The sequence below is a fragment of the Chelmon rostratus genome, chromosome 11, assembly GCF_017976325.1.
Source record: "Chelmon rostratus isolate fCheRos1 chromosome 11, fCheRos1.pri, whole genome shotgun sequence".
Classification (NCBI taxonomy): domain Eukaryota; kingdom Metazoa; phylum Chordata; class Actinopteri; order Chaetodontiformes; family Chaetodontidae; genus Chelmon; species Chelmon rostratus.
Genome location: NC_055668.1, coordinates 7,200,689 through 7,225,983, shown reverse-complemented (window position 1 = coordinate 7,225,983; position 25,295 = coordinate 7,200,689). Strand labels below are relative to the sequence as shown.

The window sequence follows — 25,295 nt, the reverse complement described above, 5'->3', positions numbered from 1 at the left end:
GCTACAAATCACCAAGGCCTTGTGGTCACATTGTTCAAACGTGGGGAGCAGTCAGCCGCTGTAATCCGCGCTGAAATGCCCCTGAAAGAGGCTGTTGTTGCCGCCCTCCCTCCCCCCTTCACCGGCTGGAAAACGTTAGAAGTCAGGTTATGTGAATGTCCAGTGTCAGAGGGCTGCTTAAATGGCATTAGGTTTGAATGTCTGTATCAGAGCAAAGACCCGCCATTCTACTGAAGCTGCCTCATGTGTGGGTGCTGCAGGCCTGAGAGTGGGACTGGGACTTTGTTAAGTTACACTGCCTTCAATTTAATACAGAATACTGAGAGAAGAGGATGGAATAATGTCTCAGCAAGTCTCAGACACACTAGTCCATACATTTATCTTCAGTTGGCTCAGCTACTGTAATGCATGTCTTTACAGGTCTGTGTGTTAAAGAATTGATTAAAAAAACTCATATTCCTCTATTAAGCACTAAATGGTTTAAGGCCAAAATACTTACATGATCTGCTTCTCTGAACCATCCAGACCCCTCAGATCCTCTGAGGTCTGCTCAGTCAAAACTAAACATGGAGAAGCAGCGTTCAGTTTTTATGCACCGCATGTCTGGAACAAACTCACTCAGTCATTTAAAACTGAGGCTTAAAACCTTTCTGTCTGTCACTGACTTTTATTAGATTAAATCATTCATACTGGTAGGTGGAGCTAGTTACCTTTGGACGAGCCAGGTGAGGTGTTTGCCTACCGTTTCTATTCTTCGTGCTAAACATTTTTACATTCTTTTTTATTGACATTTTTTTTTAAAAAGTCAGGGAGGAAGTCAGCAAAAAGCAAAGAGCAAAGGCATTGTGATAGAAGATAGTGTATATACAGCATGTGTAGTATATTATGGAAAAAATACTATTTAAAAAAATCGTTAAAATAGTGTGCAAATTTCACGTCATCTATCTAACCCCCAAATCTGGTTCAAGCCCACCACCGCCAGGCCTGCAGAGGTGTGTCCAAGTGATGAAATGTCCAAAGCATGTTATGACAAATTAGACAAGGCGATTGTGGCAGTATCACAGCCTGATGATTGCACACAAAGCGTTTCTTTGAGAACATTTTTTTCCCCCCACTTGGCCCAAGATTCAGTGACATCCTTTCAGAGTAGGTCCTGGGGAGCCACTGACACCCCGACCCACAATTACACATCACCCTCCACTCCCATCGGTCCCATGCCCCACTACCAACATCCCCATCAAGGGCTTAGCGTGGTCTGTGGACAGATGAAGGAAAAAATGTGATTACGAAGAAAAAAGATGGGGAAAAGAAAAAATGCAAGAAGCCAATGAAGTGAAAGGGAACTGAGAAAAGTACTGAGTGCAAGCGTTGATGGAATCAGGCCATTATGAATCAAACAAAAAGCCTGTTTGACCTTATAATTCAACACATTTGGAGTACAGCACACTAAGCTGAGAAAAAAAGAAGATTTACTGTGAAAGAATGAGGTGCTGCACACACAGGACACAGTTTCAGACCCCTCTCCATACTTTTCCCTGCCTAGACTGACAGAAAATACAGATAAAAAGATGAAAAAGAATGGGGATTTTAAAGTTGATGGTGTCAGAGTTGACACGGAGAAACGTGCAGAAAAGTGTGGGTGGGGGAAAGGAGAGGTGGTGGGTGAGGGGCTGACGTGGTTGATGGCAAGGATGAAAGATGTGTTGTTGATGGAGACAGCATCCGAGGTGTCAAAGCAAACAGGGCTAAGCAGAGGGGCCACAGGTGTGCAGCCTGCTCCGCCTGACTACAGACAGGCTGCAGCACAGACAGCCCTAAGCGCCCAGCATGCATACCATACAGCCCTGTGCCCTGCAGGACTCTCTCTGACTGGCCTCCTCCATCCACCTGGATCGGCTGCACGAGCGAGGGGGGGGGGGGCAACAAACCTTTGTTGTGAGGCTCTGCGCATCGACAATGACACATTACAGCACAGAGAAAAAATGTGAGGGGTCTTTTTCCATTAACGCTGACATGTTGGCTGGAATGTTTGTCGTAAATATAATAAAGGGACTAAAGATGCATGTTTTGTATTATTTAGTCTGTAATGCAGCATAACATTTTTTTTACTCGTTGCAACTTTACAAAGTTTTGCACTGAAATCCCTCATCTTATCCAGTGAATGTCATGGACTGAAGTGTTGGATCTACTATTTCTGCTCCTAAACCTCCACTTCTCTCCTACCTGGAGCTTTCAAAGTCTGCATTTTATGCTCCAGCCCTCTACAATGATTTCTCTCCCTCTCTCTCACTCCCACTCCCTCTTTCTCACCGCCACACTGCCACCCCCCCACCCCCCCTTGGAGGATAAGCTGTGGTTGGGCCCTGACATCCCAAGTAATTTACTAAGTCAACACAGAGTGAAGAGGGCCCGTGTGCTGCAAAGAAAGCCCCTCTATGCAACAGCCGTGGTCCCTGAGGAGACATGGCACACCACAGCACAAGGCTGCCATGCTGGGAATGATTTAAAAAAGAATAAAAGCATTAATATAAAGTCTGTGCACAAATACAAAGTCAATAAATAATAAATGTATAGAAATGTATATGTTTCAAATATGTCCTAATCAGCAATTTATCGCACATTTGATGAAATACTTATTTCCATTCATTAGGGCTGTCATGTTTTTTCATCATATGCATAGAGCCACGCTGCTGACATTATGAGCTCTGTGTCCACAGACATCTGACCATCGACATGCTCAGCTGCTGGGCTCTTCATCAGACCAGCGTTTCCTTGCTCTACTTGTTGTGAATTAATTGCATGCACGTGATTTTTTGTTTTGTTTTGTTTCTTCGGCTGTGTTTTTTTTCTGTAAATTCCGCTCATTAATATGTTGCACTATGTACTGTATCTATGTAGCAGTTATGATCTGCTCTTTTGGCTCTTTGGGTCTCTTTTAATGTTTGACATTGTGATGTCTTTTAAAGGCATTTTTGTCTTTGACAGGCACAATGATAAGACAAAGGGGGAAAGAGTGGAGGGATAACATACGTTCAAGGTCAGAGGTGGGGGGCTCCAGTCGCATGACCTGACCGAAGATTCGTCAGGTTTTATTTTACATAAATCTTATATTCCTTAAAAGTGCAAGAATGCATTTCTATTTCATCTAAGCTTAGAGATCAAATCCCCACAACACTGATGCAACATTTATTCATCGTTTACTTCCAACCTGCATCACTTAAAATTCTAAATGACAAGCACATGGCAAGTGCTGCTCTAAATAGAGTATACAACAATTTACCTTTGATACAAAAACTGACAGTACAAACCTTTTCAAGAATTTAACAGTACTATGAGGCAGAACTTTACTCATGAACATGAATGTGCAAACACACACACACATATACATGAACACATGCTTTTTCAGGTGCAGCACTCTCACTGCAGGCTACTCCTTGTAAAGGGGCCTTGGTAATCACTGTGTTTGCTTTCCCATTAGGCCGCTCTTCAGATGTGAGGGCTACCTGGGCCTGTTTACTCCCCGAGGAGAGCTTTTCACTCCTCTCCAAAATGCATTATGAAGAATTAGTCACATAAACACCTGCAAATTAAGAGTCAGACAAACGCCCGAAGCGTCTCTGGATTCACTTTAGAGGTGAATATCTCTCAATGGCTTTCTCTATTTCCTCTTTTAGCGTGGCCTTGAGCAAGGCACTGCGAACCAAATTGCTCCCGTACAGCTGCTCAGCATCCGCCTGTAGTATTTGTGCTGGGAGGCTCCCAGGTGTGAATGTGTGTAATTCTGCAAAACTGCTGAAAAAAGAGCATGCATGTTCAGCAGTACATTTCCTTAGATAAATAAATGCTGAAAAAGGAAGTCAGAATGGCTTTGCTTTGAGTTTGTCTTCCGTTTCAGCAGAGCACAAAGAGACTTGTTCTGACTCAATAGAAAAACTCATGCAGGTGTTTACTTTTGATTCTCTTTCAAGATAATCCACTTGAGTTTGTTTACAGCGTCTCAGAGGTGAACACAGAAGCTCCAGCCACAGATGTGCGCCGTGCACTGTGGGCCATCGCTGCAGATGTTCGCAAGAGGTGGATTAGGGAGATAGAGGCATCTAGGGAGGTGATGGAGCTTTCAACAATGAGGGCTCTGAGAATTTACTGCCTGGCTCACGGCGGACAGAAGAATGGGCTGCTTCACTAGCAGAGAGCGAGCTTTATGCAATGACGGACGATGAGTCAAGAGGAACCCCGTCCTGAACTCAGCGCGGAATGTTTCATTTACAGTCACCCACATGGACACCCCGGTCTGTGCCTCGTCTGCCAAGACACAAGAGGGATGGGAATTTCAAACAATGCAGATAATTCAGAGCTCAAACTTCCCCCGCCACACAAAAGGTCCACATGCACCAGATAGACAGACAGGCACAACCCACTCTCTCTCACTTCGTCTTCCCTTCCCACACTCTCAGTACCTCTCTGTTATCTCACTGTCTCCGTCTCTGTCCTCCGCCGGTGATTTGTCATCTTTAAATGATTCCGTCGAAAGAATTCCAGGCAGAAAAACACTGCATGACACCGTTTTTGCCGAAATTATTAAAGCAACATTTGCACTGCAAGCAAACAGGATTTCCATCCACAAACCCCTCCTTGTGTGTGTATTTTGTTTAGACCCCGCACCATACAGTTTCTCTGGCCTTAAGACAATATTTTGACTGTAGTAATTGCAGCATATGAAATGTAATCATTCTAGTTGTCAATAAAATCAGGTGTGACGCTTACAGTTGGCACCTGAAGATGGAGCTGCAATGTTGCCACGCTGGGATTGAACCCAGCAGAATGAAGTCTTATCTTTATGAAAACATCGTAATGTAGGTTATGTTGCAACTCTGATGAATGTCTGGCAAAGACCGGCTGAAATCAAAACCATGAAAGAGGCATCAACCCAGGTATATTTTTCCACCCTCAAGTTTTAAACTCTCCACTTAATCCATCCGGTTCAAGATGTAAGTTTGATGAGTCCTTACAGACAGTATGCTGGGTCTAAGCCCACCATAGCAAGGTTTTTACTTGTTTTGCTCTCAAGAAAATATCAACATATAAGAAATATGGGGCTACATTATGGCTCCTTTTACATGATGTAAGCTGAGTAAAACCCCGTAGTGTTCAGTGTTGGGCAGTGCTGGGAATGCTCCTCACTGGGCTAGGTCATGTACAAGCCATGGTCATCAATCACAAACAGCGGGGACTGCGTAGCGATGAGCTGGCGAAAGGAGCTGACGGCTTGACACGACTTGGCCTTCGGAGCCTCCTCGAATTCCAAGCCATCGCTGACTGAAAGGATTACTTGCATAATCTAATATTTGGTGGCACAAGAAAGCATTCATGCCTCAATTCGTGCTAAGTTTTTATTGGCTTTTTATATGTGATTTAGTTACAGTATGTCTGGCTCCCAACCCCACTCCCAATCCTGATATTTTTCTTTGCATATCATTAATGCTTTTTCATTAGAATTTAAATTTGTCAAGATAATCCAAATTTAACTCTTTATTTAACCTACTGACATGAACCTTGTAAAGTCTCTTCACTCTCCAGGCAACAAGCCCTGATTCCATGCTCTCCATTGTTGTTGTGAATACTGTGTCTCTTCCATGCACATACACTCGCTTTAAAAAAATGCTTCTGTCTGTCCGAGCCAACTCAGTGTAGCCGAGTGACGTAACCAATCAGTGCCACAGGACACAAAGTGTGTGGCAGGTTGATGACTCGGAGCAGGACCAGTGATACGCAGGCAACAAAAACTCTCTTTGCAACTTAACAAACCTTTGACATCAGCACATGACTGGAGTTTAAATTTGAGTTTTGTGAACATGTGAAGATGCTCTGGGCTGTAAATGTGTTAGTTATTTATGGCTGAAACAATGCAGCTTGTAAGAAAAGCAGGACATCTCTCACCTATCTGGACTTTGTGCTCATGTTACCGACAAAAAAGCAGGCTAAATAACTTTTGAAGGGTTGGAACAAGATTGTGACTTTCCTGGCACTGACAGTCTCCAGTGGTGCTTTTAATGGCATCACAGACATCTGCCTCTTCAGAGCTTTCATTTCAGACACATTGATGCAGTGAGGAATAACATTTGTGGCTTAGTTAAGTATCATTTTTACCATTATTTTGGTAATGACTGAGCATGTCATCAAATTAGCCTAATTGTCAAACACACACATTAACATAAATGCAGACTCTCAGAATACAGGACAAAGTGAAAGGCTTAAATCGAAATACGTCTGGGTACCCAGACATAATGAACACAGCCTGTCACATAAACAAACTATAGCTGTGAAACAAACGAACTGTTCGTATAAGGATGGCGGCAACTCATTTAGCCTACATGCACATCTAGTTTACGGAGCTTTGCACTTCTTATAAGCGTATGTGGCTACAGCCTCTCACACGTGGCTACAGCCTCTCACACGTTTGAAGGGAGGCAGAATTCGCAGTAGAGAATGAGATCTGTTAGCCGTACCACAATTCTACAGCCTTGTATTGATGTGATCAATACCCATCTTTTTGATTGCACAAAACATTCACTAATCTTTCTTGCTTCTCTTGCAGATGGGAGAGAGATGAGCAGTCGTGATAAAGACATGGCACCCTGGCACTTTCATCCTTGTCTCATAGTGGTGATGACACTATCTGTGACTCATCCTGTGGACCAGATCCGTGAGAATAATCTGCTATTCTTTACCTACGCCACCGTCTCTGGTGCAGAGCAGGGGGGAAGGAAATGTTGCGCCATGACCCACAGCGGTGAGTTTACATAGCTCAGATACCCAAAGAGATACCACGGCCTCTCACTGTGCACATCCCCGTCACACAGAGACCTGATAGGAACTAATCAGTAAATGGTGGTTTTAACTGTCAGGGGGATCTGATGTGAGCTGGACCTCACAGGATCTCCACCATGTGGTCTGAATGTGGGACCGATTCTATCACAACGCTTTCTTTCACTGTGTGAAGGCTGACTTGAACAATAATTTTTATGGCACAGTTTACAAACCATTAACATTCATGTAAGTTAAAAATGTCACTTTTGGCACACATAAATTCCGTCATTGCTTTTGCATTTTGTCTATTCCTGACGACCACTAAATGCTATGTCAGTAAGCATTGTCAGTAAGCATTTAGCTCAAAGTATTGAGCTACATCATCATTATCATCATCATCATCCGTATGATAATATGCTAAGAATGACAATGCTCTCATGCTGATGTTTAGAAGGTATAATGTTTACCATGTTCGCTATCTTTTGTTGGCATTTGCTAATTAGCACTAAACCCAAAATTCCCTGAGGCTGATGGGAATGCCACTAGTTTTGTGGTGATTTGGTCACAAAAGTATTGAACAAATTTAAACTTTATTGGGACTAGATGAAAAGTTAGTGTCACCAAAGTTGTGCAAATTCATGCTGATGAGGACATGAACATCTGTACTAAATTCCAATCCATCCAACAGTTGTTGAGACATTTCACTAAAAACTACAGAGCAGTGGATTACCAAAGTCAGTGGGATTCATTCTCTAGGGACTCTGAATGCCTGTTTGGAAATCCAACCAATGTGTTTTTCAGATATTTCAGTATGGAGCCAGTGCTGCTAACTGTGGCTTGAATAAAGGAATAATGTTGAGGATGTTGTTACCAATCAAGCTGCAAAAGTGCCTAAATAGCTGATGTGTGAATAAACGACTCACATCTCCAACCATTGTCCTTGTTTTATGCAAACTGTCACACCATCCCTTGTTGAATTTAGTTGAAAATAGAAGAGCATACATCCTTGATTTCTTACCCCAAAATGAACTTAAGACACTGTTGAAAGAGTAGGACTTAAAATAGCAGTGAAATAAGCAGAAATACAGAAATTCCAACACAGATCTCGGCACATTTTGACAGCTTAAGATCGATGTCAGCTTTATTGAGTGTTATTAGTTGAGGAAATCAGCAAAAAATATATATATATATAAAATCAGTTTTAATACAAAACATGTGTTGCTCAGCTGGTTACCAGACGTTGTGCAATCCTTAAACTTTCTGACACAGATGAAAATGATGCTGAAGTTTTCCAAAATTTCCCCTCACATAGTTACACTCTCTATTGTGCTTCTGGGAGTTAATTCCTACCTTCAGCTTGATTGTTTGATTATTTGTTGAATTCTGGTTCAAACATTTAGGGAAATACTTGCCAAGAGTTAGAAAAAAGGATCAAGACCACTTTCATGTCAGTATAGTTCATATGAGTCTACAGCCTGCAGCCAGTTAGCGTAGCTTTGCAGAAAGACTGAAAACAGGTGGAAACAGCTAGCCTGGCTTTGTCTAAAGGCAACTAAATCTGCTTACCAGCACCTCTCATCAACTCCCTAATTAGCATGCTGTATGTCGTTAGTTTGATCTGTACAAAACCTTGTCTGCTATGCGCACAGTGACTTTCTCCATAAAAAAGTGTTTTAGGTAACTTCAGAGGTGCTGTTAGGTTTTTGATTTTGTTCCCTTCGGACAGAGCCAGGCTAACTGTTTCCCCCTGTCTCCAATGCTTTAAGATAAAGTGAGCTAACCAGCTGCTGGCTCCAGCTTCATATTTAAACTGGCTTTTAACTTATCATTATGAAGTAAACGTTGGTTGCACAACGTGATGGCTAAAGAATAATGGCACCATGGACATTTAGGTTGGCTCTCTATAAGCCTCGCTTTCACTATGCAGCTCTGCCTGCCACCCGGAACGATCGTCTGGGACGATGAAGGCTCGATTAATGACACAAAGGAAGTGCATCAACCATAGTCATCCTGACTAGACAGATCTATTTGTTCATATGACAATCAACAGACAGAAAATGTGTGATTTTCTCAACACAGACTAAAGGAATTTCTATGTGCCTTCATGTCTCCGTCACAGACTAAATGAATGAATTAACTTGCGCTGTTTCTCCTAATGTTTTCTTCTGCTCCCCCCTCCACCCCGACACCAACCCCGCTGTAGTTACTTGTTTGCTTGAAGCAATACTCAAACTATGTTATTACTCCATTTGAAGTGATGACAATTTTAAAATCCCTCTTCAGTGAACATGCTTCTTTCTTCTCTCTTATTTCCAAAGCGGCGTTGATTGTTTCTTTCTTCATGGAAATTTGGAAACAAATGCAGCGTGTGCTGTGTAGGTGGTAGTGACCTGTTCCTTTAATGCCATTCATCGTGACAATATGCATAAACACACATACATGACTCGTTTGCAGGACACACCTGAGAACATGTTTTACGGATTTGTGAATTAAATGAATTCTTTCATCAATTCGTCATAACCACGTGGCTTTTGTCCAAAGGCGTATTAAATCAGCCGCAGTTAGAGTCTGTAAACGTCTTTATGTGTGAAACAAAATGCGGGTGACGCTTCACAAATTAACAGAGTCAACATGCGGCTGCTGTGAGACGCTGTTAGCGACAGTGCACAGGGGTTTCCACGCAGCGCCGAGAGGTGACAGAGTTTCTATGGTTGGCTCACCACACAGACCTGCTCTGTCCCAACCCGCGGAGCGGCGGGCTCCCTGCGTCAGACCTGGCCTTGGAGAGAAGGGCTATATTATTGGGCCTTGGCCCCTGCCTCTCCCCTGTAGTTCACAACTTTTTCACCACAAGAAAATGTCAGGGATGGAGGCTTTTTTTTTTTATTTCTCCCCAAAATTTCCCTTTCTAATCACGCGTCTCAGCTCTTGGCTCAGGCAGCCGGGCAACTCACCACCCAGTCATGTCCAGAAACACGTCTGCGCTATCAGCCACTCCATCAAAATCTATTTGCCATCCAAACACGGCGATAAATTAATTCAGAGCTGGGACATTGATTTAAATAGTCGTCTGGCTGTACCTTTTCAAATACCTGGCCTGATATGTGATACTGGGAGGATTTACATAAGTGCTTTGTAGGCTTTCTCAGGAGAAATATATGACCAATAAAGGCAGTAGAGACCTCTTACCACCCGTGCACATGACATCAACCAGCATCCCTCCTGTCCTCATGCCACGGCCTTCATTTTTTATCTAACTTCCATGAACATAATGCGAGCTGAACCTGCAGAGCAGAAAGGACAAGCATGGATAGAGGATTTAAGACATCCAACAGATAAAACTTTCCCCCAGCCTCCACCAACTGTCATTTTTTATATGGCTTGAGGAGCTCCATAGCTTGACCTTTGGCTCCCCGATATGAGGTGTCATGTTCTGGTCAAAGAAGGACATCATTCAGTCAAAAACAAGACTTTAACGGTCCGCAAGTACAGTTTAGAGCTCTCCTTCAAATATGTGAGTGATTCAGGGGAATTTGCAAACATTTGCTGCACATTCTCTTGTTACAAACACTCCTAATCCTCGCTGCCTCCCTGATAGGAGGGTAAGATAATTGCTCCTCCTCAGGGAGAGATTCATAGCAATTGCTTCTCTTATTGTTCCGAGGCCTGTTTGCCAAATTGTACCTTAAATGACAGATCAACTGGTTGATTGGATGTTTGTGAGTTGGCTTCTGAGATGAAAATACAGTGAAATGAAATTCTCGGAAAAAAGAAAATGCTCCAGAGCGACCCTGTCTTCCCTGTGTGGGCCGCCGTAAACGTCTGCTCATAATTTTATTGACACGCAAGTTGCAAAGGTTGTGGGGAAGCACCTCAAAAACAAAAGGTGCATTTTTCAGTGGACTTTCGCTCTATGGTGGCTCTGGGAAAGCGGCCCCCAAGCCTTTGTTTGTGCAAAATCAAACTTTAATCTGGTGCTTTTGATAGATGTAGCCTTTTATTTCAAATGTTTATGGAAATACCCAACAACAGTCTTGTGTGGTCCTGCGTCTAATGAAACACACTCACGTACGCCTCTCCTAGCCATCAGATCAGTGGCCAACACACAGCGTTCACCATGGAGTGTGGTTTCTGAAGGGGCGAGCACATGGTGGGCATGGTGTAGAACAACCGGGCTTTCCTCCTCACCAGGGACCGGCACATCTGCGAACGTGGGCACTGGGGAGGCTTCCAGTCGTAGCTCGCGGATCTACAGGCCAGCTGTGTTGGTGCTGTCAGCCTCATCATCCTCCGGTCCATCTCCTTTGGGCCACATGAGCTCCCATGGAGGGCTTCAGGAGGATTAGCACACTAGAGGAGGGGATGAGGGGTTCAGGAGCAAGTGCTCAGGGGTCAGCCTGGGGTTTTACATTTGATCTCCTCTCAAGTACAAATTAATGTGCTCTGATGTATTATTTTGATTGAACCGGCTTACACCGATATAAGCCTTTGTTCATCAACCAATCAAGTGTAATTTACTCACACCCTAGTTCACACTGGGGATTCTGCCTGTCTGAGATCACCTGAGTCGGGTGTTTTTGTTGAGCTGCAGGTTGTTTTGGTTTGGGCTGACGGATGGGGCTTGGGGGGGCAGTGGTCACAAACCGCACAGCACATTGAGTTGTCATCAGCGTTCAGCAGCATTGCTCTTATTTCTTGGAAACAGAGAGCTGAAGCAAGACCCTGCCTTTTTCTATTTCTGAACAAGGGAACGGGGGGGTGGGGCGACGGTGTTCACATTTGATGAATAACAATTCTGTGCGGACAGACGGATTGTAATGCTACCCTGAGGGCACTGGCAACTCTCTCACACTCCCCACAGGTGGGAAAACTTCAGGTGATTCTGCAAATAAAGAGGCCTCTTAAAATTGCACACCTGCGTGGAGACAGCGGCTGCAGCACTTCAGAGCTCAGCCTGTATAGCCCGTGGTTATGTTCCTATGAACCCGAAGCTCAAGGTTAAATATCTCAGCACAAACTCATCACGATGAAGATTTGATGCCGGAATCAGATGCTGATCAGACATGAGGGAAGTTTAGACAAGGAGAGTTTGGTTCTCCTGAGTGTGAGTTTGTGTTGCAACTGCAGTTGTGATAGCTGGATGTCTAAAGCCACGTCTGCTGGTGTTCCTGTGTGCAAGAAGAAACTTGCTCCGTCAAAATAGCTGCCCTTCTCAAGGAGGAGAGGAGATTTAGTTGTCGCAGCCAAACCGGGCTTTTATGTCCCCGCCACCATCTTGATAAACGTATATAAACAGCACGCACAGGACAAAGGACACAACAACTGGCATTGTGTTGTTGTCCTCTGTGACAGCAGAGCTCCCCTTCACTGGATGGTGTTCACAGATGCCGGTCGGACAACAGACTTCCTCTCTACGTGTGCATCAGTTTGTGCGTGAGAGAGAGGCTGGATAAGGGGCTGTTTATTTTAAATCCTTCCTTTTACACTTTTGCCTTTAGAAGGTTCGGTTCAGTTCTTGAGATTTTGTTCTGGCAGACGATCAACATGTGACTTTCCTTTTCATTTGAGGTTTTTTTTTTCTGTCACAGTACAACTACGTACATTACTTAGTGGCAAATATACACAAACCAAAAAACACATATCCAAGCAAAGGACAGGGGTTCAGCCCAGTATGGGATATGGATATGTAATGGCAAAACAATACAAAATAAACTACATAACTTACAAGTACAAACAAGAATATTTGAGGCAAACGCTGCCTCCATGGCTATATCTAAAACAGTTCAGCAGTGATCCAGAAAAGACATATGACAGTGTTTATAAATTATAAATTTATTGACAGTGGGCAAAAAAGTGCTGGGAAGTTAAGGAAGATGTGGTAAACAATACAACACAGTACACAGCCATAGTCATGACATGACTCGATGTTTCTTTCTGAAAAATAAGACAATCCCGTCCACACTTGCACTGTTTTTAAAAAATAAATCACGGTCCACATGAAACTGCAAAAACACAACTGAAGCGCTGTCAAGAGCATGACAAACTGGCAGGCATATAACACTAACCCTAGGGCCATGTTGGCCAATCAGAAGCCTGAAAGAAGCTATTATTGGAAGGCTACCTGCAACTAGAGGTCTGATCATGCTATGGCGAAGGCCATTCTGACGCCTCTGTCCCTCAGTTAAAGTTAAGAATAACTGTAAATGTGTGTGTAAACATGCAAAAAGTTCTGTTAGAAAGGGTAGTGCCAGCACTTTGTTGGCCATTATGGATATCTGCATCAAATTTAATGGAACTCCATTTAAGAGCCGTTGAGCTGTCTTTGGCCAGCTCCATTGAACCACAGTTGTGTTAGCCAAAGATTTGCTGACTCAGCTACTGTAGCACAATGAACATCTTTGACTAAAAGCAGAAATGTCCGAGCCCTTCAGTGTGTGCTTTGTGCACATGCTGGGACTGTTGCTCAACTCTGTTGTCCATAAATAAAGCCCACCTTCAGAGCAGCCACAAAAACCTCTGCACAAAAGAAACTGTCTGGTCTGTTTGGCTCGTCGGGCAGGAGCAGAGCAGAGATGACAGCTAGCAAACCGCGGCAGACTGTGATACTTTGTGGACAGTCTGAAACTATTTCATCAATTAAATCTGATCTTCCTTTTATTAACAGATGTGGAATTCAGTTCAGCACCTCCTCAGCAGAGGTAGCGTGGGTCTCCAGGGCTCTGCAGACAGGGTCAGTTAAGTACAATGTCCAACTCTTCCACAGCTCAGAAGTGTGTCTCCCTGCCTATGAAAAGATACAGGCCATTTGAGACTCACCGTGAGTCTCTCCTGTATAGACTTTGACACTTTTACATCCATGCCTGAAATGCGGCCCTCCCCAGGTAAATGATGTCTTTCAGACCTGAGTCTTGTTAATGCTGTTTTTCTCCTTCTGAAGCCCAAACAGACACACATACTGCACACACATAACTTATCTCCAACTTCTATAAAATACCTGTGGGTGAAGCAGGTGTAAACATATAAATATGATAAAAACTTCACATGACATTCACGGCAATTGTGCGTGGCACACTGTGCCCCTTGACAAATCCCTGTGGGGGTACATGGGGGAAAAAAAAGACGTTTTCCAAACAGCTCCCCCAGCTTGTCACACAAGAGGTATAGACCATCTACTGCTTTAAATTCTCTATGGGAACTTGGCTGAAAGCAGCACACTGCATTCATAGGCAAGGCGATGCTAAATCAGTTAATTTAGACTGATGTCTTTATGATTTGCAGGAGTGCGGCATGGAAGCCAGTCTCCCTTACTTGCTGAATAAACAAAAATTTGTTCAACTCAAATAAAATTTGATGAGGAGATAATTTTGCGAGCATGCGGCATAAAGGTCTCTCTCATGTGCAGGGGTGCTGCACTCCGAGGGCAAATCAACTGAAAGCCTGAAGAGGTAGTTCAGCACACGACGGACAAGATGATAAAGGGAGATATGACTGATCCGGTCCGCCATTGGGGACAGGCCTCCACGTGCCCACGAAACAGTCAAAAGTCATTTTAGTCGCTTCAATAATTATCCAAACTCACAACACTCCTCACGAGTACATTATAAGGTCCTCAGAATCTGACTGGTACACCTGAAGGAACCAGTTTTATGGCTGGTTTGATGAATATCCCGCTCTATTCTTTAATCAAATATCCCCGTTGAGTTACGTAAAGTAACCTTCAAGAAATTCCAACAACATTGGACAGCTCATTCAGCATTTCTTGGCACGAGCGGCTCTCAATCAAAGCAAAACCCACAGAAACAAGCCCCTAATCTGGGATTTCATCAGGAGACAAATCCTGGAGCTGCTCCACTGACAATGAATTGGAAGCTGACATGGTGGATTGTGTGCGGTGACTGTCTGTGCTTTTTGCTCTCAAGTAGGTTTGACAGCTACTGTAGGCGCTACCAGCTATGAATACCTAGCAAAACCCTGGGAACTGTAGTGTGCAAAGCAGCTATCAGTCAGTGACGAGTAATGTTTCTTGGACGCAGCTTTGACATGGATTTCGTTGGAGCAACAAATGTGAATTCTGTTTTCTGTCTCAGGACTTCCCAAACAGCTTACAACAATCCCTCAAATGTGGGATAGAGTTGAAGTATTTTAGATTGGAAATCACTTAAAATAAGTCTAAGGTTTCAAAACACCCAAAAACCATGGCGATGAATTCACTGGAAGTCTTTCTTCAAAGGGATGTATCTACTTAAGAAGCTGCAGATACATAACAGGAAATGACTGGAAATGACTGGAAATAAAATCTAATTCCATAATCTCCCTCAGTAACTCAAGAGCAGAGATGTAAGCAATCAGTCGGCAAGTTGCCCCGTGTTAACGTCAAAAAGTAGGTTAGTGTGTGCGAGGCTCACTTACTCACTCATTCCGGCGTGTGATAATTGTGTTCTAGGTTGTAGTCCTGCAGTGGTCAGCGGTGCCAGAGCGAGGGAGGCTCTGTTGGCAGATACAAGAGGCCGCTTTGATCTCTCAAATTCCCTATCTTTGCCTTTGTCGACGACAGAATACCTGGGAAAGGGACGTTCAATCAGGGAACCAGCATGGGAATCCCCTGACACGCAACAAGAACAAAACACACACACAGAAAATATGTGAAAATACACAAACCCCCGGAAATAGCTCGAATTCAACAACACCCATCAGAGGAATCCTGCCTCGTCTTAAGCGTGCATCAGAGTGTCTCGTGTGTGATATCAGATTTTCCCTCCTTTGAAGTCATAAGCTCATAATGCCTACATGTGAAAAGGTTGTTTTTTTCCATGTACGCGGAGCTGACAACAGATTCACTCCCTGGCTCTTCCTCTCACACAAATACACACTGGCTCAGTCCCACATATGACAACACCCCGTGTTTACCCCCCACGCATCCTGTTTGTGGCAGCATCTCCTATTGTTCCCGTCTGTATCTACCTGAGCAGGTTCAAACTCTTTGTCACACTCTTTCCACTGCAGCTGTTGTTGAGAAGTATCGTGGATACAGTAAAAGGCATCCCTGCCCATGCGCTTTTGTGCTGTTATCAACATTTGGCTGCTTTATCATTTTTTAAGTGGATGGAAAAAAAGGAGGGAGGATGGAAAATCTGCTGATAAATTCAGAACACAAAGAAGAAGCCACACAAAGAGAAACCTCCAGTGAGACAAAACTGTTTGGATTTAGCCTTGCAAAGTGGTAGGTAAAGAGTTTTGTTTTGTTTTTTGTGAAGCCAGGGTGAATGAGGTTAGGAGAGCCTTGCAAACTCCAGTACAAAGCTCCCACTTGATTGCTAAAGAAAGAGGGCACCTTTTGGAGCAGCACCCCGGCTGATGTCACCCTGGAGGAAGTGCTTTGAAGGGGATGTGGGCAGAGGGACATCCAGGCATCACAATGCAGCGCTGTATGTCAGTAGCATTACAAGGACATGACGCTATCCTCGTGAGGAATGGGCTTCACAATATACTATGAGCACCTTGATGAGGCGCTCACCAATGTGCACCATCAAAGTGACGGGGATGTGTTCTTGCAATCAGGGATGGTGTAAACAAGTGACTTAGCTCCATATCTCCAAAATAAATCTGTAAATTTTGTGATCAGCTGCATGGTGAGTGGGGCCAAACAGCTGTGTCTTGGACCCAATCCGGCAACACTGAATCAAAGTCTATGACTATGATCAAAGGATTGAGAAAAAGTGTGACACTGCCCTCTAGTGTCTGCAGGTAGGTAGTTTTAAAGTCACTGTGTCATTAGATTAAATTCAACCAGCAGCACAGAAAATGTGTTGATTTTGCTCAGACTTAAACCACTTTCTTAACTTTGTGTGTGTGTGTGTGTGTGTGTGTGTGTGTGTGTGTGTGTGTGTGTGTAAAAGAGAGCGAGAGATACTCACACAGGTGTACACCCCTCCTGGTATTGAGGTATTTCCTTTGAACTCTGCCTTCAAGATAAGTGCAGATATCAGAATGAAAGGATCTCCCCCCCTGTGATACAGTGTGGACAGCAGCACTGTAACAGAATAGTCTGTATCCTACCTCATGTTGCCACTGCCTGTGATGGGGGCTCAATCACTCCCTTATTTATTTGTTATCAGATTATTGACAATGGGAACAAGTGCTTCATTCGTGTCAGTTGGATGAAGCGCAGCTCAGGTGGAAAGAAAACAAGAACAGTGCTTGTCCTGTGAGTCACGTTTGTGTGAAGGAGAAAGTTCAGCAGAGATCAAATAATGAACAAATGAGATCAGTGATATGATTTCATACACTCACAGCAGACGAGTTTCACAGATTCTACGTTGCTGCGATGTTTAAGCGCTGCACACAAATAATAAAAGTCATCCTTTTTTTATTTTAAAGCTAAGATGCGGCTGTTAGCGTTGAGATTCTCGACACTGAACACAGAGTTCGCAAGCACTTGCAAACAAACTAAAGCACAGCCAGTGTCCTTTTGTTCAGGCGCTCATAGCCTCAAGCGCAGTACCGCTGGAGTTCATCTCTGTGGAAAAGTATTTTCATTTGCAGTTGTGCTGTCACATGTTCCATCATGTAGACTTGTTTCAGGCTCTGTGAGTGTTCTTTCATGCAATTTATAGTTGTCTGCCATTAAAGGAATGCGTGAGATGTATCTTTGATCGGTGTCATTTACATCTTCAGGTGTGCGTCCCCTCTCCCCTCCCAAAAACATATTAGGGAATCCCAGAAAAAATCTGATTCTCTGTCTTCTTCCTCCAGCACAGAGCTGCTAGCAGGGCCTTACTGAATGCTGACACAATTAACCTCATTTTTAACATCCAATTCAATTCTTTGCATGAATGACTGCTGATATCTTGGCAGGTGGCCACATAGCTCTTTCCACATGTTGGCTATAATCATTATATTCGGCTCTAATTTCCACTTTTCTCTCACATGCAGCATCTTCAACAAAGTCTGATAGTAGTAACATTTCAAGAATATGGGAGCTATGATGTAGGACTTGTATTTAGTATGATATGTTTGGAGAGTACAATTGTATACTGTCCTATCATGTCATATAAAAGTCAAGAAGAATCAAGAATCCTTTTATTGTCATTGAGCATGTCAACGAAATTTGCATTGCAACCCCCGTGTAGATAATAAGAAAGATAATAAAATAAAGTAAAGATAAGGGAATAAAATAAACTAACATGCAGTAAAAATATGAGTAAATGCAATAAAAAAGAAAATATTACAGAAATAAAATATGCTAAGACGATATAAATGTACTAAAACAATAAAACCTCTGGCGTCCATGCACAGGCCAACAAACGGTTGTGTTCTCTACCACAAGGGGGCAGCATTTACCCATCACAGGTTTGCCAGCACAGTCTGATTCTTCTGTTTTCTTCTTTATTTCCGATGCAAAATAGAAAACCTACAACTGGTGGAGGTTTTAAATCTAGGATTCATGTTCTGCAGAAGAGGTTAAAAGGGATTGATATTCTATTGATGCATTAAATGCAAATGTAATATTAAGTTGTGACTTTTAGACAGAATTATAGCTACAAGTTCAGTTCTTGTGCAACATGTACATTATTACCTGCCTCAAAGCTGCTTCACTACATGCTTTTCAGGTGATGAAATTATGTTTTGGTTTGGTGGGTCGTTGTTTCGTGATATTATGCACCCATTTACCCTTCCCTCAAATCACTTACAGACTTGCACAAAGCTGGTCACATATCTCTGGATAGCCTGCTACTGGAGAGAAGAGCGAAAACAAAAGAATAGTGTACACAGCATAATAATATGCTCATCATGCCATGTGGCATTAGGCAGATGAACTTAGGCTACATGCCTGGGCAGCTCCGGCGGGGACCTGAATGGGGAAGATTAGCACCAGATGTTCACTGGGACCCAGTGGCCAGCCAATAGGGAGGAGGGCCATTTGGCCTGTGGGAGGAGTTCGCTCTCTCCTCTGAGCTCAAGATTTATTCTAACAGGTAGTTTAAAAACCAAACAGGACAGCAGCACAAGCAGCAGCCTCAGCAGCAGCACGACAGCGCCTAACGACGGGGTTATCCTGCGAGGAGGACGTCTCTTTCTCCGACCGCGTTTTTGTCTCTGGATATGCCCGGACGCCGCTCTGCGCCATGCTGAGCAGGAAGGGCTCTTGCGCGGGGATGATGAGCGCCGCAGCCGGAGCAGACCGCAGCAGGGTCGGGGAGAGGCTGCAGGCTGCTCTGGCCGGGCTGCAGGAGCTGCATCTGCTGAGGGACAGACAGAGCGACATGGTGAGCTGGGCGCTGAGGATGGACCGAGAGGAGCCGGTCTCCTCTGTGCACGCAGGCCCGGAGGGTCCCGTGGTGATGGGCGCTGAGGAACAGCGGCTGGAGGCGACCCTGACAGCCCTCAAGCAACAGCTGGTAGGAAGTCATTTAAATCAAAAGCCATAAAACAGAGTCATTAAAATGCCTTTCTGGGTTACTGGTCGCTTACTGTTATGTGCAGGCAGCAGTATGATGTCAACATAGTATTAATATAGTTTTTATTTATAATAATGACCCTTTTTGGGGACAGTTGTTGTCTTTGGAATAAAAATCGTCCGCTTGAATCTTGCCGTCATCTGATGCTCATGTGCATTCCGTCTTCAATTATTACCAGACACACTTTCATGCGCGCAGCTGGGGGTAGGAAGTAGGAAAGGTGTCATAAATCAAGGTTCACTGCAGGAGCGATAGGACTTTGAGTCGTGTACGTGCGCGCACACCGTGCATGTGTAGACTGCAGGGGGGGAGGCAAGCTTAAATCATTAACCACTAACCCTAGGAAATAAAAAAAAATGGCTGTGTGCTTTTAAAGGTGGATATTTTGCTGTAAATGACCCTCAGTGAGGGGTCCTTGTCATGAGAGGCCCTTGAGTGTTGGAGACAACTGGCTGTTCGGAGGTTTCCATGACAAGCTTTTTCCATGCAGCCTGCTGTTAGAACCATTTACAGGAAGTACAGAGATAAAGGCTGAAATGCATGAGAGGATCCAGTGGAAAGTACTGGGACGACATAAGGTTCAAACTGTGTTTTACATTCACGCCTAAATGGATCCACTGCTGACTAACACCACATATCTCTTAAATCTACCTCCTGCTATACTTAATGGTCCAAAAACCTTTTCCAAGAACTTTTTTTTTGCCACAATTTAAGCAGAAGTCTGCTGAGCTACTTGATCTGACATGAGAATGAAGCATTAATTAGATGATGCATTATGCAGCCGTGAACCCCAGCCCTCATTTTAAGAACAACTGTAACAGTAAATGCCCAGCCCTAACTGCAGAGCAAACGCTCTTTCAACCCAACCCCCAAGCTGTCCTCCTCAAGCAGTTTACACAATGGCCAGGCCCTCGCTGTGGGGGAGAAATGAGTTACCCACCACTGCTTCTTCCATGCACCCCCATGTCCTGCTGGGGTTAATCATCAGCCACAGCTGAGCTGCTTTTGTTTTCCTGATGGCTGTACATTAGAGCATCTTTTATCTGAACAACAGGCCTCGCCTTAGTAAGAATCCAGCAGTGCTAACTAACCTTCAGCCTGACTATTCTGCTTAATTTTCCCGTTCATACACCTGCAAAGAGAGTTTATGTATAACTGCATGCGTGTGTGTGTGTGAGGAGCTTAGTGGCATTACTTCCCATCCTCAAACTCCCTCCTTTCCTGAGAAAACATCATAAGACTTGCTTTTTGGTTTAGATTGTACTACGCCTATTTTTAGAGGATGCCCCAAATCAATATGTGCTGTCTGTTTTACAGTCTCGTCTTCGGAAACAGGATATAGGCCTGAAGACGCACTTGCAGCAGTTGGATCAACAGATCAGTGAGCTGAAACTGGATGTGAGCAAGGCCTCCACAGAGCAGCTAGAGAGTGACAGCAGGCCAAGTTCAGGTGTGTACGCACACACTCAAGCAAAAAGCCCTACAGTTGTTGACTTTACAGCAATAAAACATGTGCCCAAGCTTCCATCACATGATGTTAGATACTGAGAAAAATACTCATGTGCATAATCGTCGTTCCTGCTCTTCCCAGGCTTCTATGAGCTCAGCGATGGTGGCTCTTGCTCGTTGTCGAACTCCTGCACCTCTGTGTACAGCGAGTGTCTGTCATCCTCCCAGACGAGCCTTCTTCTCGTTCCCATGAGCCCTGCTAATTCCCATATCAGCCCTCCTGTCCAAGTTGATGTTTGCCGCCGGCGTTCTGCTGACGAGAGCACTACCCAGCCCAACCCTCCGCGGGCCACAGGCCTCCACCTGGGCAGCAGCAGGATCCGAGCATGCACTACAGGCACCGAGCAGGCACGACCAAGACCTGTGTCAACAGGTAACTACATTTCTTCTTGTCTAATTTAAGATAATATCTTGTGTAGTAATTGGAACCATGCAACAGTTGTTACTAAGCAACTCAACAGGTATTTTGCTGCATAATAGCATGTAATTTTTCAGTGGATGAGTGATTTGAAAGGTTAACCAGTATTTTTGTGTTGCCTATCAGGTGATCTTGAAAGCATGATGGCTCAAGGGCTGACCTACTACAAACCTGTGGATGCAAGGAAACCATCAATGTGCACAAACCTGAAGACCTCCACAGTGGACCCCAAGTTCCAGACAAACCTGGTGTCCCGCAGTGGGACTGAAATGTACCACTACCCCAGTCCCCTGCATGCTTTGGCACTCCAAAGCCCAATCTTTTCCCAAGGGGGCGACCCAGCCACTCCTGGACTTTTAGGGGGCCGTGGATCACCAGCGAACAGTTCTGACACCCTCCAGAGGGCACAAATGGGTTATGAGAGCAAGACCCTGGGTTACATTGACAAGCTCCTCCTCCGCAGCTTGAGCAAAATCCAGAGTGAAACAGGCACAGACACTATGCAGACACAGAGCGACTATCATAGGAGGCCCACCCAAGTTGTAACTGTGTTTCCTGAAGTGTCACAGAAAGAGGTGTCTGTGCTGCAGCCTCCTCCAGCCCAGACCACAAACACCATCCCACTAGAGAGCGACCACAAGAGACACTGCATGACATACTCCAGCCAAGAGCTACCTGATGACGCCAACCACAAACAGTCAGTGAGAGCCCCAGAGGTTTCTTACCGATACTCCTATCCAGCTGCCATGAGGGCATACAGCTCTGATGAGGTCACCACATCATCCCTGAGGAAGAATGATAGATCCCAAGGAGAGTACGCCAGTGTAGCAAGAAATAATTCAGAGAAAAGATGTGGGGACAATCCAGAGTCAAGGCCACAAGAGAGGAACGGCCAACGGCAAAGATCAGCTGTGGCCCGCAGCTCCAGCACAGAGGAAAGTCAAGGCTTTGAGGCTCACACAGCTTCCCCTGAGTTTGTACATGCCAGATTTGTCCCTGCTGGATCTCAGAGGGTCAAGGTGAGACAGGCAGACCGTAAAACCAAAGCTCTGAAACTGAGAAGAAAAAACAACGAGAAGCCTCGAGCAATGAGGCAGCAACATGGCTGTTCCTCTGGTGAAAGGGCCAGAGAGGCCACTGGTGGAACCAGGGGGGAGCAGAGAAGATCAGGAAAAGGAAAAGTGACCCAGAAATGCACCACCTGTCACACAGAGGAGCGCAGACAGGGCTCAGGCTCAGACTCCAGCCACTGTAGCCCGGCACTCATGTACACCCACAAGGGCCATTTTAAGCCACATCCAATTTCTGCTGCTACGAAGTCCAGCAAAAGCCGCCGACTGCAGAGCCTGGACTATGAGCAGCCTGTAGAGCAGAGGAAGAGGAGGCAGGGGGCTGCCAAATGGCCGTCCGATGTGGAGGTGTTCCAGGCGTCATGTGCTCAGCGTCAGAGGTCAAAAGATGCCCATGTTCAGGCACCAGGGAGCATGCAGATGGTCCGTAATGTTAGTGCCAAACCAGGCCAGTGGATGGGAGCTTCTCGATCCTTCCAGTCCTCCCTGTCTTCTAACTCTTTCCTCCACAGTCTCAATGCCAGATACCCCCCAGCACCCTTCCACATGTCCAGCCACTACCCACCCAGATGTGAGTCTGAGTATTCAGCCGAATGTGCCTCACTGTTTCACTCCACCATCGCGGAAAGCAGCGAGGGGGAGATGAGTGATAACACCACCAATCGCTTTGGAGATAGCGAGTCCAGCCAGAGCTTCCAGTCCTTCTCGGACTCTGACAGCAGCCTGTCCCTGGACGAGGAGGACCAGGTGGACAGCCAGGGGGAGGAGAGGGGTCTGGTGTGGGCCGAGGCTGCTCTGGGGCCAACCGCCGCTGGACTGCCCCTCCAGCAGCTCCCACGCCCCGAGCCATCAGCATGCCGCATCAAAGCTTCCCGAGCCCTGAAGAAGAAGATTCGTCGGTTCCAGCCTGCCTCCCTGAAGGTCATGACCCTGGTCTAGCAAAGTCACCCCGGGCAGAATGAGCACTGTTGGGAAAACACAGAGAGCTGCGGGAAATGTTTTTAAAACTGTTTGGAATTATCTCAACTGGTCCTTCTGCACAACACCCTTAATCATCACTGAGAAGCAGCAATTAAACAGGACTGCATTTGTGCACTGATAGTTTTGTGAAAACAAAAAAAAAGTTAAGAAATGTCAATGGGTGAACCTGAAAATGTATAAAATGGTGCATTGTATAAACATGTATAAGACAATTATTACACTTAATTTGTAGATATTTATGTTGTAATTAAATTTTCTCATCGCATGTGGGTGCATTTGACAATTTCATGGACATTTCTGTCATATAATTGTATGTAACACAGAAATAAAACCAATCTTCTTACATTTCTTTTTGCAAATGATTGTTTCTTTTCTGATTATGTTGCTCATTGATTGCAACTATCCAGACTTATCTTATTACAATAAACTTTTAATCTATCTTTCACTCTATCTTTAAACAGCTAACAACATGTCCATTAGCTGATTAAGCTAAGTTCTAGCTTTGGTATCAATAGCTCCCAACTTTTCTTCATCAGTGAGTAAACAGTGTTTTGCAGCGTCTCATCTGCTAACGTCTCTCTTCTTCTGATGACTGTTTATCACACATGCTGAAAAAATTTACACTTAATCCTTACAAACGTCCCACTGAGCCTGACCAATTTAGCACAGATACTACTAACGGCTCCTTATCTGGTTTCCTGATTCTGCCCAGCTGTTGGTTTAATAAGATGAAGCTACAGCAATCAACCCAGACAGCCACGTTTAATTAGAGGGCGAAACTTATCAGCCATTTAAATGTAGGCAAACACACCTAAAACACACAGTCACACTTCTGCGATTTCACAAGCAGACATTGGGATGATGGTAGTAGAGGCTCAGGTTTCTGAGGAGGGACTGGAGGTTTTTTAACAGTTGGTGTACGTGGCAAGGGGCACACAGGATTTAGAAGCAATGACAGATGATAAGAGGCTCCTCATTTCTGAGCTGTCGTGAGGAGATTAGACAGTGGGCAGCTGCACGGTGTCGCCCAATAATCTCATTTCCAAAATCTGCCTTGATATCTTTCCATTAAAATTCTTTCAAAGACGGGGTGAGCAAAAGGGCACTCGAGAAGGTAAGTAGTCCAGCAACTGGCCTTCTCTCTCCCGTGGTCATACATAATAACGTTTTCCCCCATTATGCAGCCACAGTGACCTTAGAGTTCTCAACTAAGAAGCTTATAGGGCTGACAAACATTTTCAGCATTTCATCAAATTTTCCTTTGAAGTTGTGTTCCCTGCAGATTTAATCACTGTGGAGACCATTATTTTTAAGACTCTGGGATACTTCATTTATTCATTTTCCTTTTTTTCCTTTAACCAGAGGTGTTGGGTTCGCTTTCAAAGAAGAAAAGACATCGTTCTCTGAATCAAAGTGCTCATTAAAGGGCATGTGTTAATTCAGCAGCATTCTTTTCTCTATTCATCAAACACAAAACTGGTCTAAAAGGGCAAAGCCCGATTTTAAGTTTAGCAAGTTGCTACAATTGAATCAACTTATCAGGATTTGTACACCCAGCTGACCTCTGGCCTCTTCACAAGACTGAGAGCGAGTGATCGGTGGGATTAGTGCTGCTGTTTTCGACCCGGCTCAGAGGGTGAATGACGGGCGCTGGACTTGTCTTTGATGTTGAGTATAGCAGGACCGTGTCGGCTTGACCTTGTGCGCTTGCTGACCTTTCCAGCTGTAGAGCTGGCTCATCTCTGAGGACACACCACCCCGCAATAGAGAGGTCAGGGGCCTTTTTGTACCCTTGTCTACCCTTGTCTTTTTTTGTGTGTGTTCAACATGTCTGCAATGCCTACTTTCTTTTGACTCATTGTTTGAGTCTGTTAGAAGGTGAGAGTGTTGTAAGCCCCTTTTGCTGCTAAGGTTTGTTCTTTCAAAATACGCATTGGATGTTTTGGGGGGTTTGCAGAATCATCAAAACCACAGAACGTAATTAGATGCTGGATAAAGATAATTCAGCTAGGGAATGAAACCTCTAGAGGTTGCAACCTGTGCAGCAGGTGT

At 44.6% G+C, this 25,295-nt stretch overlaps 1 protein-coding gene across 1 annotated transcript; it reads left to right on the top strand.

The window, feature by feature from the left end:
* The first annotated feature begins 18,804 nt into the window (after nt 1-18,804).
* Nucleotides 18,805-23,577, top strand: dact2 (dishevelled-binding antagonist of beta-catenin 2). The gene is made up of 4 exons (XM_041947711.1): nt 18,805-19,205; nt 20,583-20,715; nt 20,857-21,147; nt 21,319-23,577. The coding sequence occupies exons 1-4, from the start codon at nt 18,933-18,935 to the stop codon at nt 23,199-23,201; spliced, it is 2,580 nt and encodes an 859-aa protein (XP_041803645.1). The 5' UTR covers nt 18,805-18,932; the 3' UTR covers nt 23,202-23,577.
* Nucleotides 23,578-25,295: the final 1,718 nt, after the last annotated feature.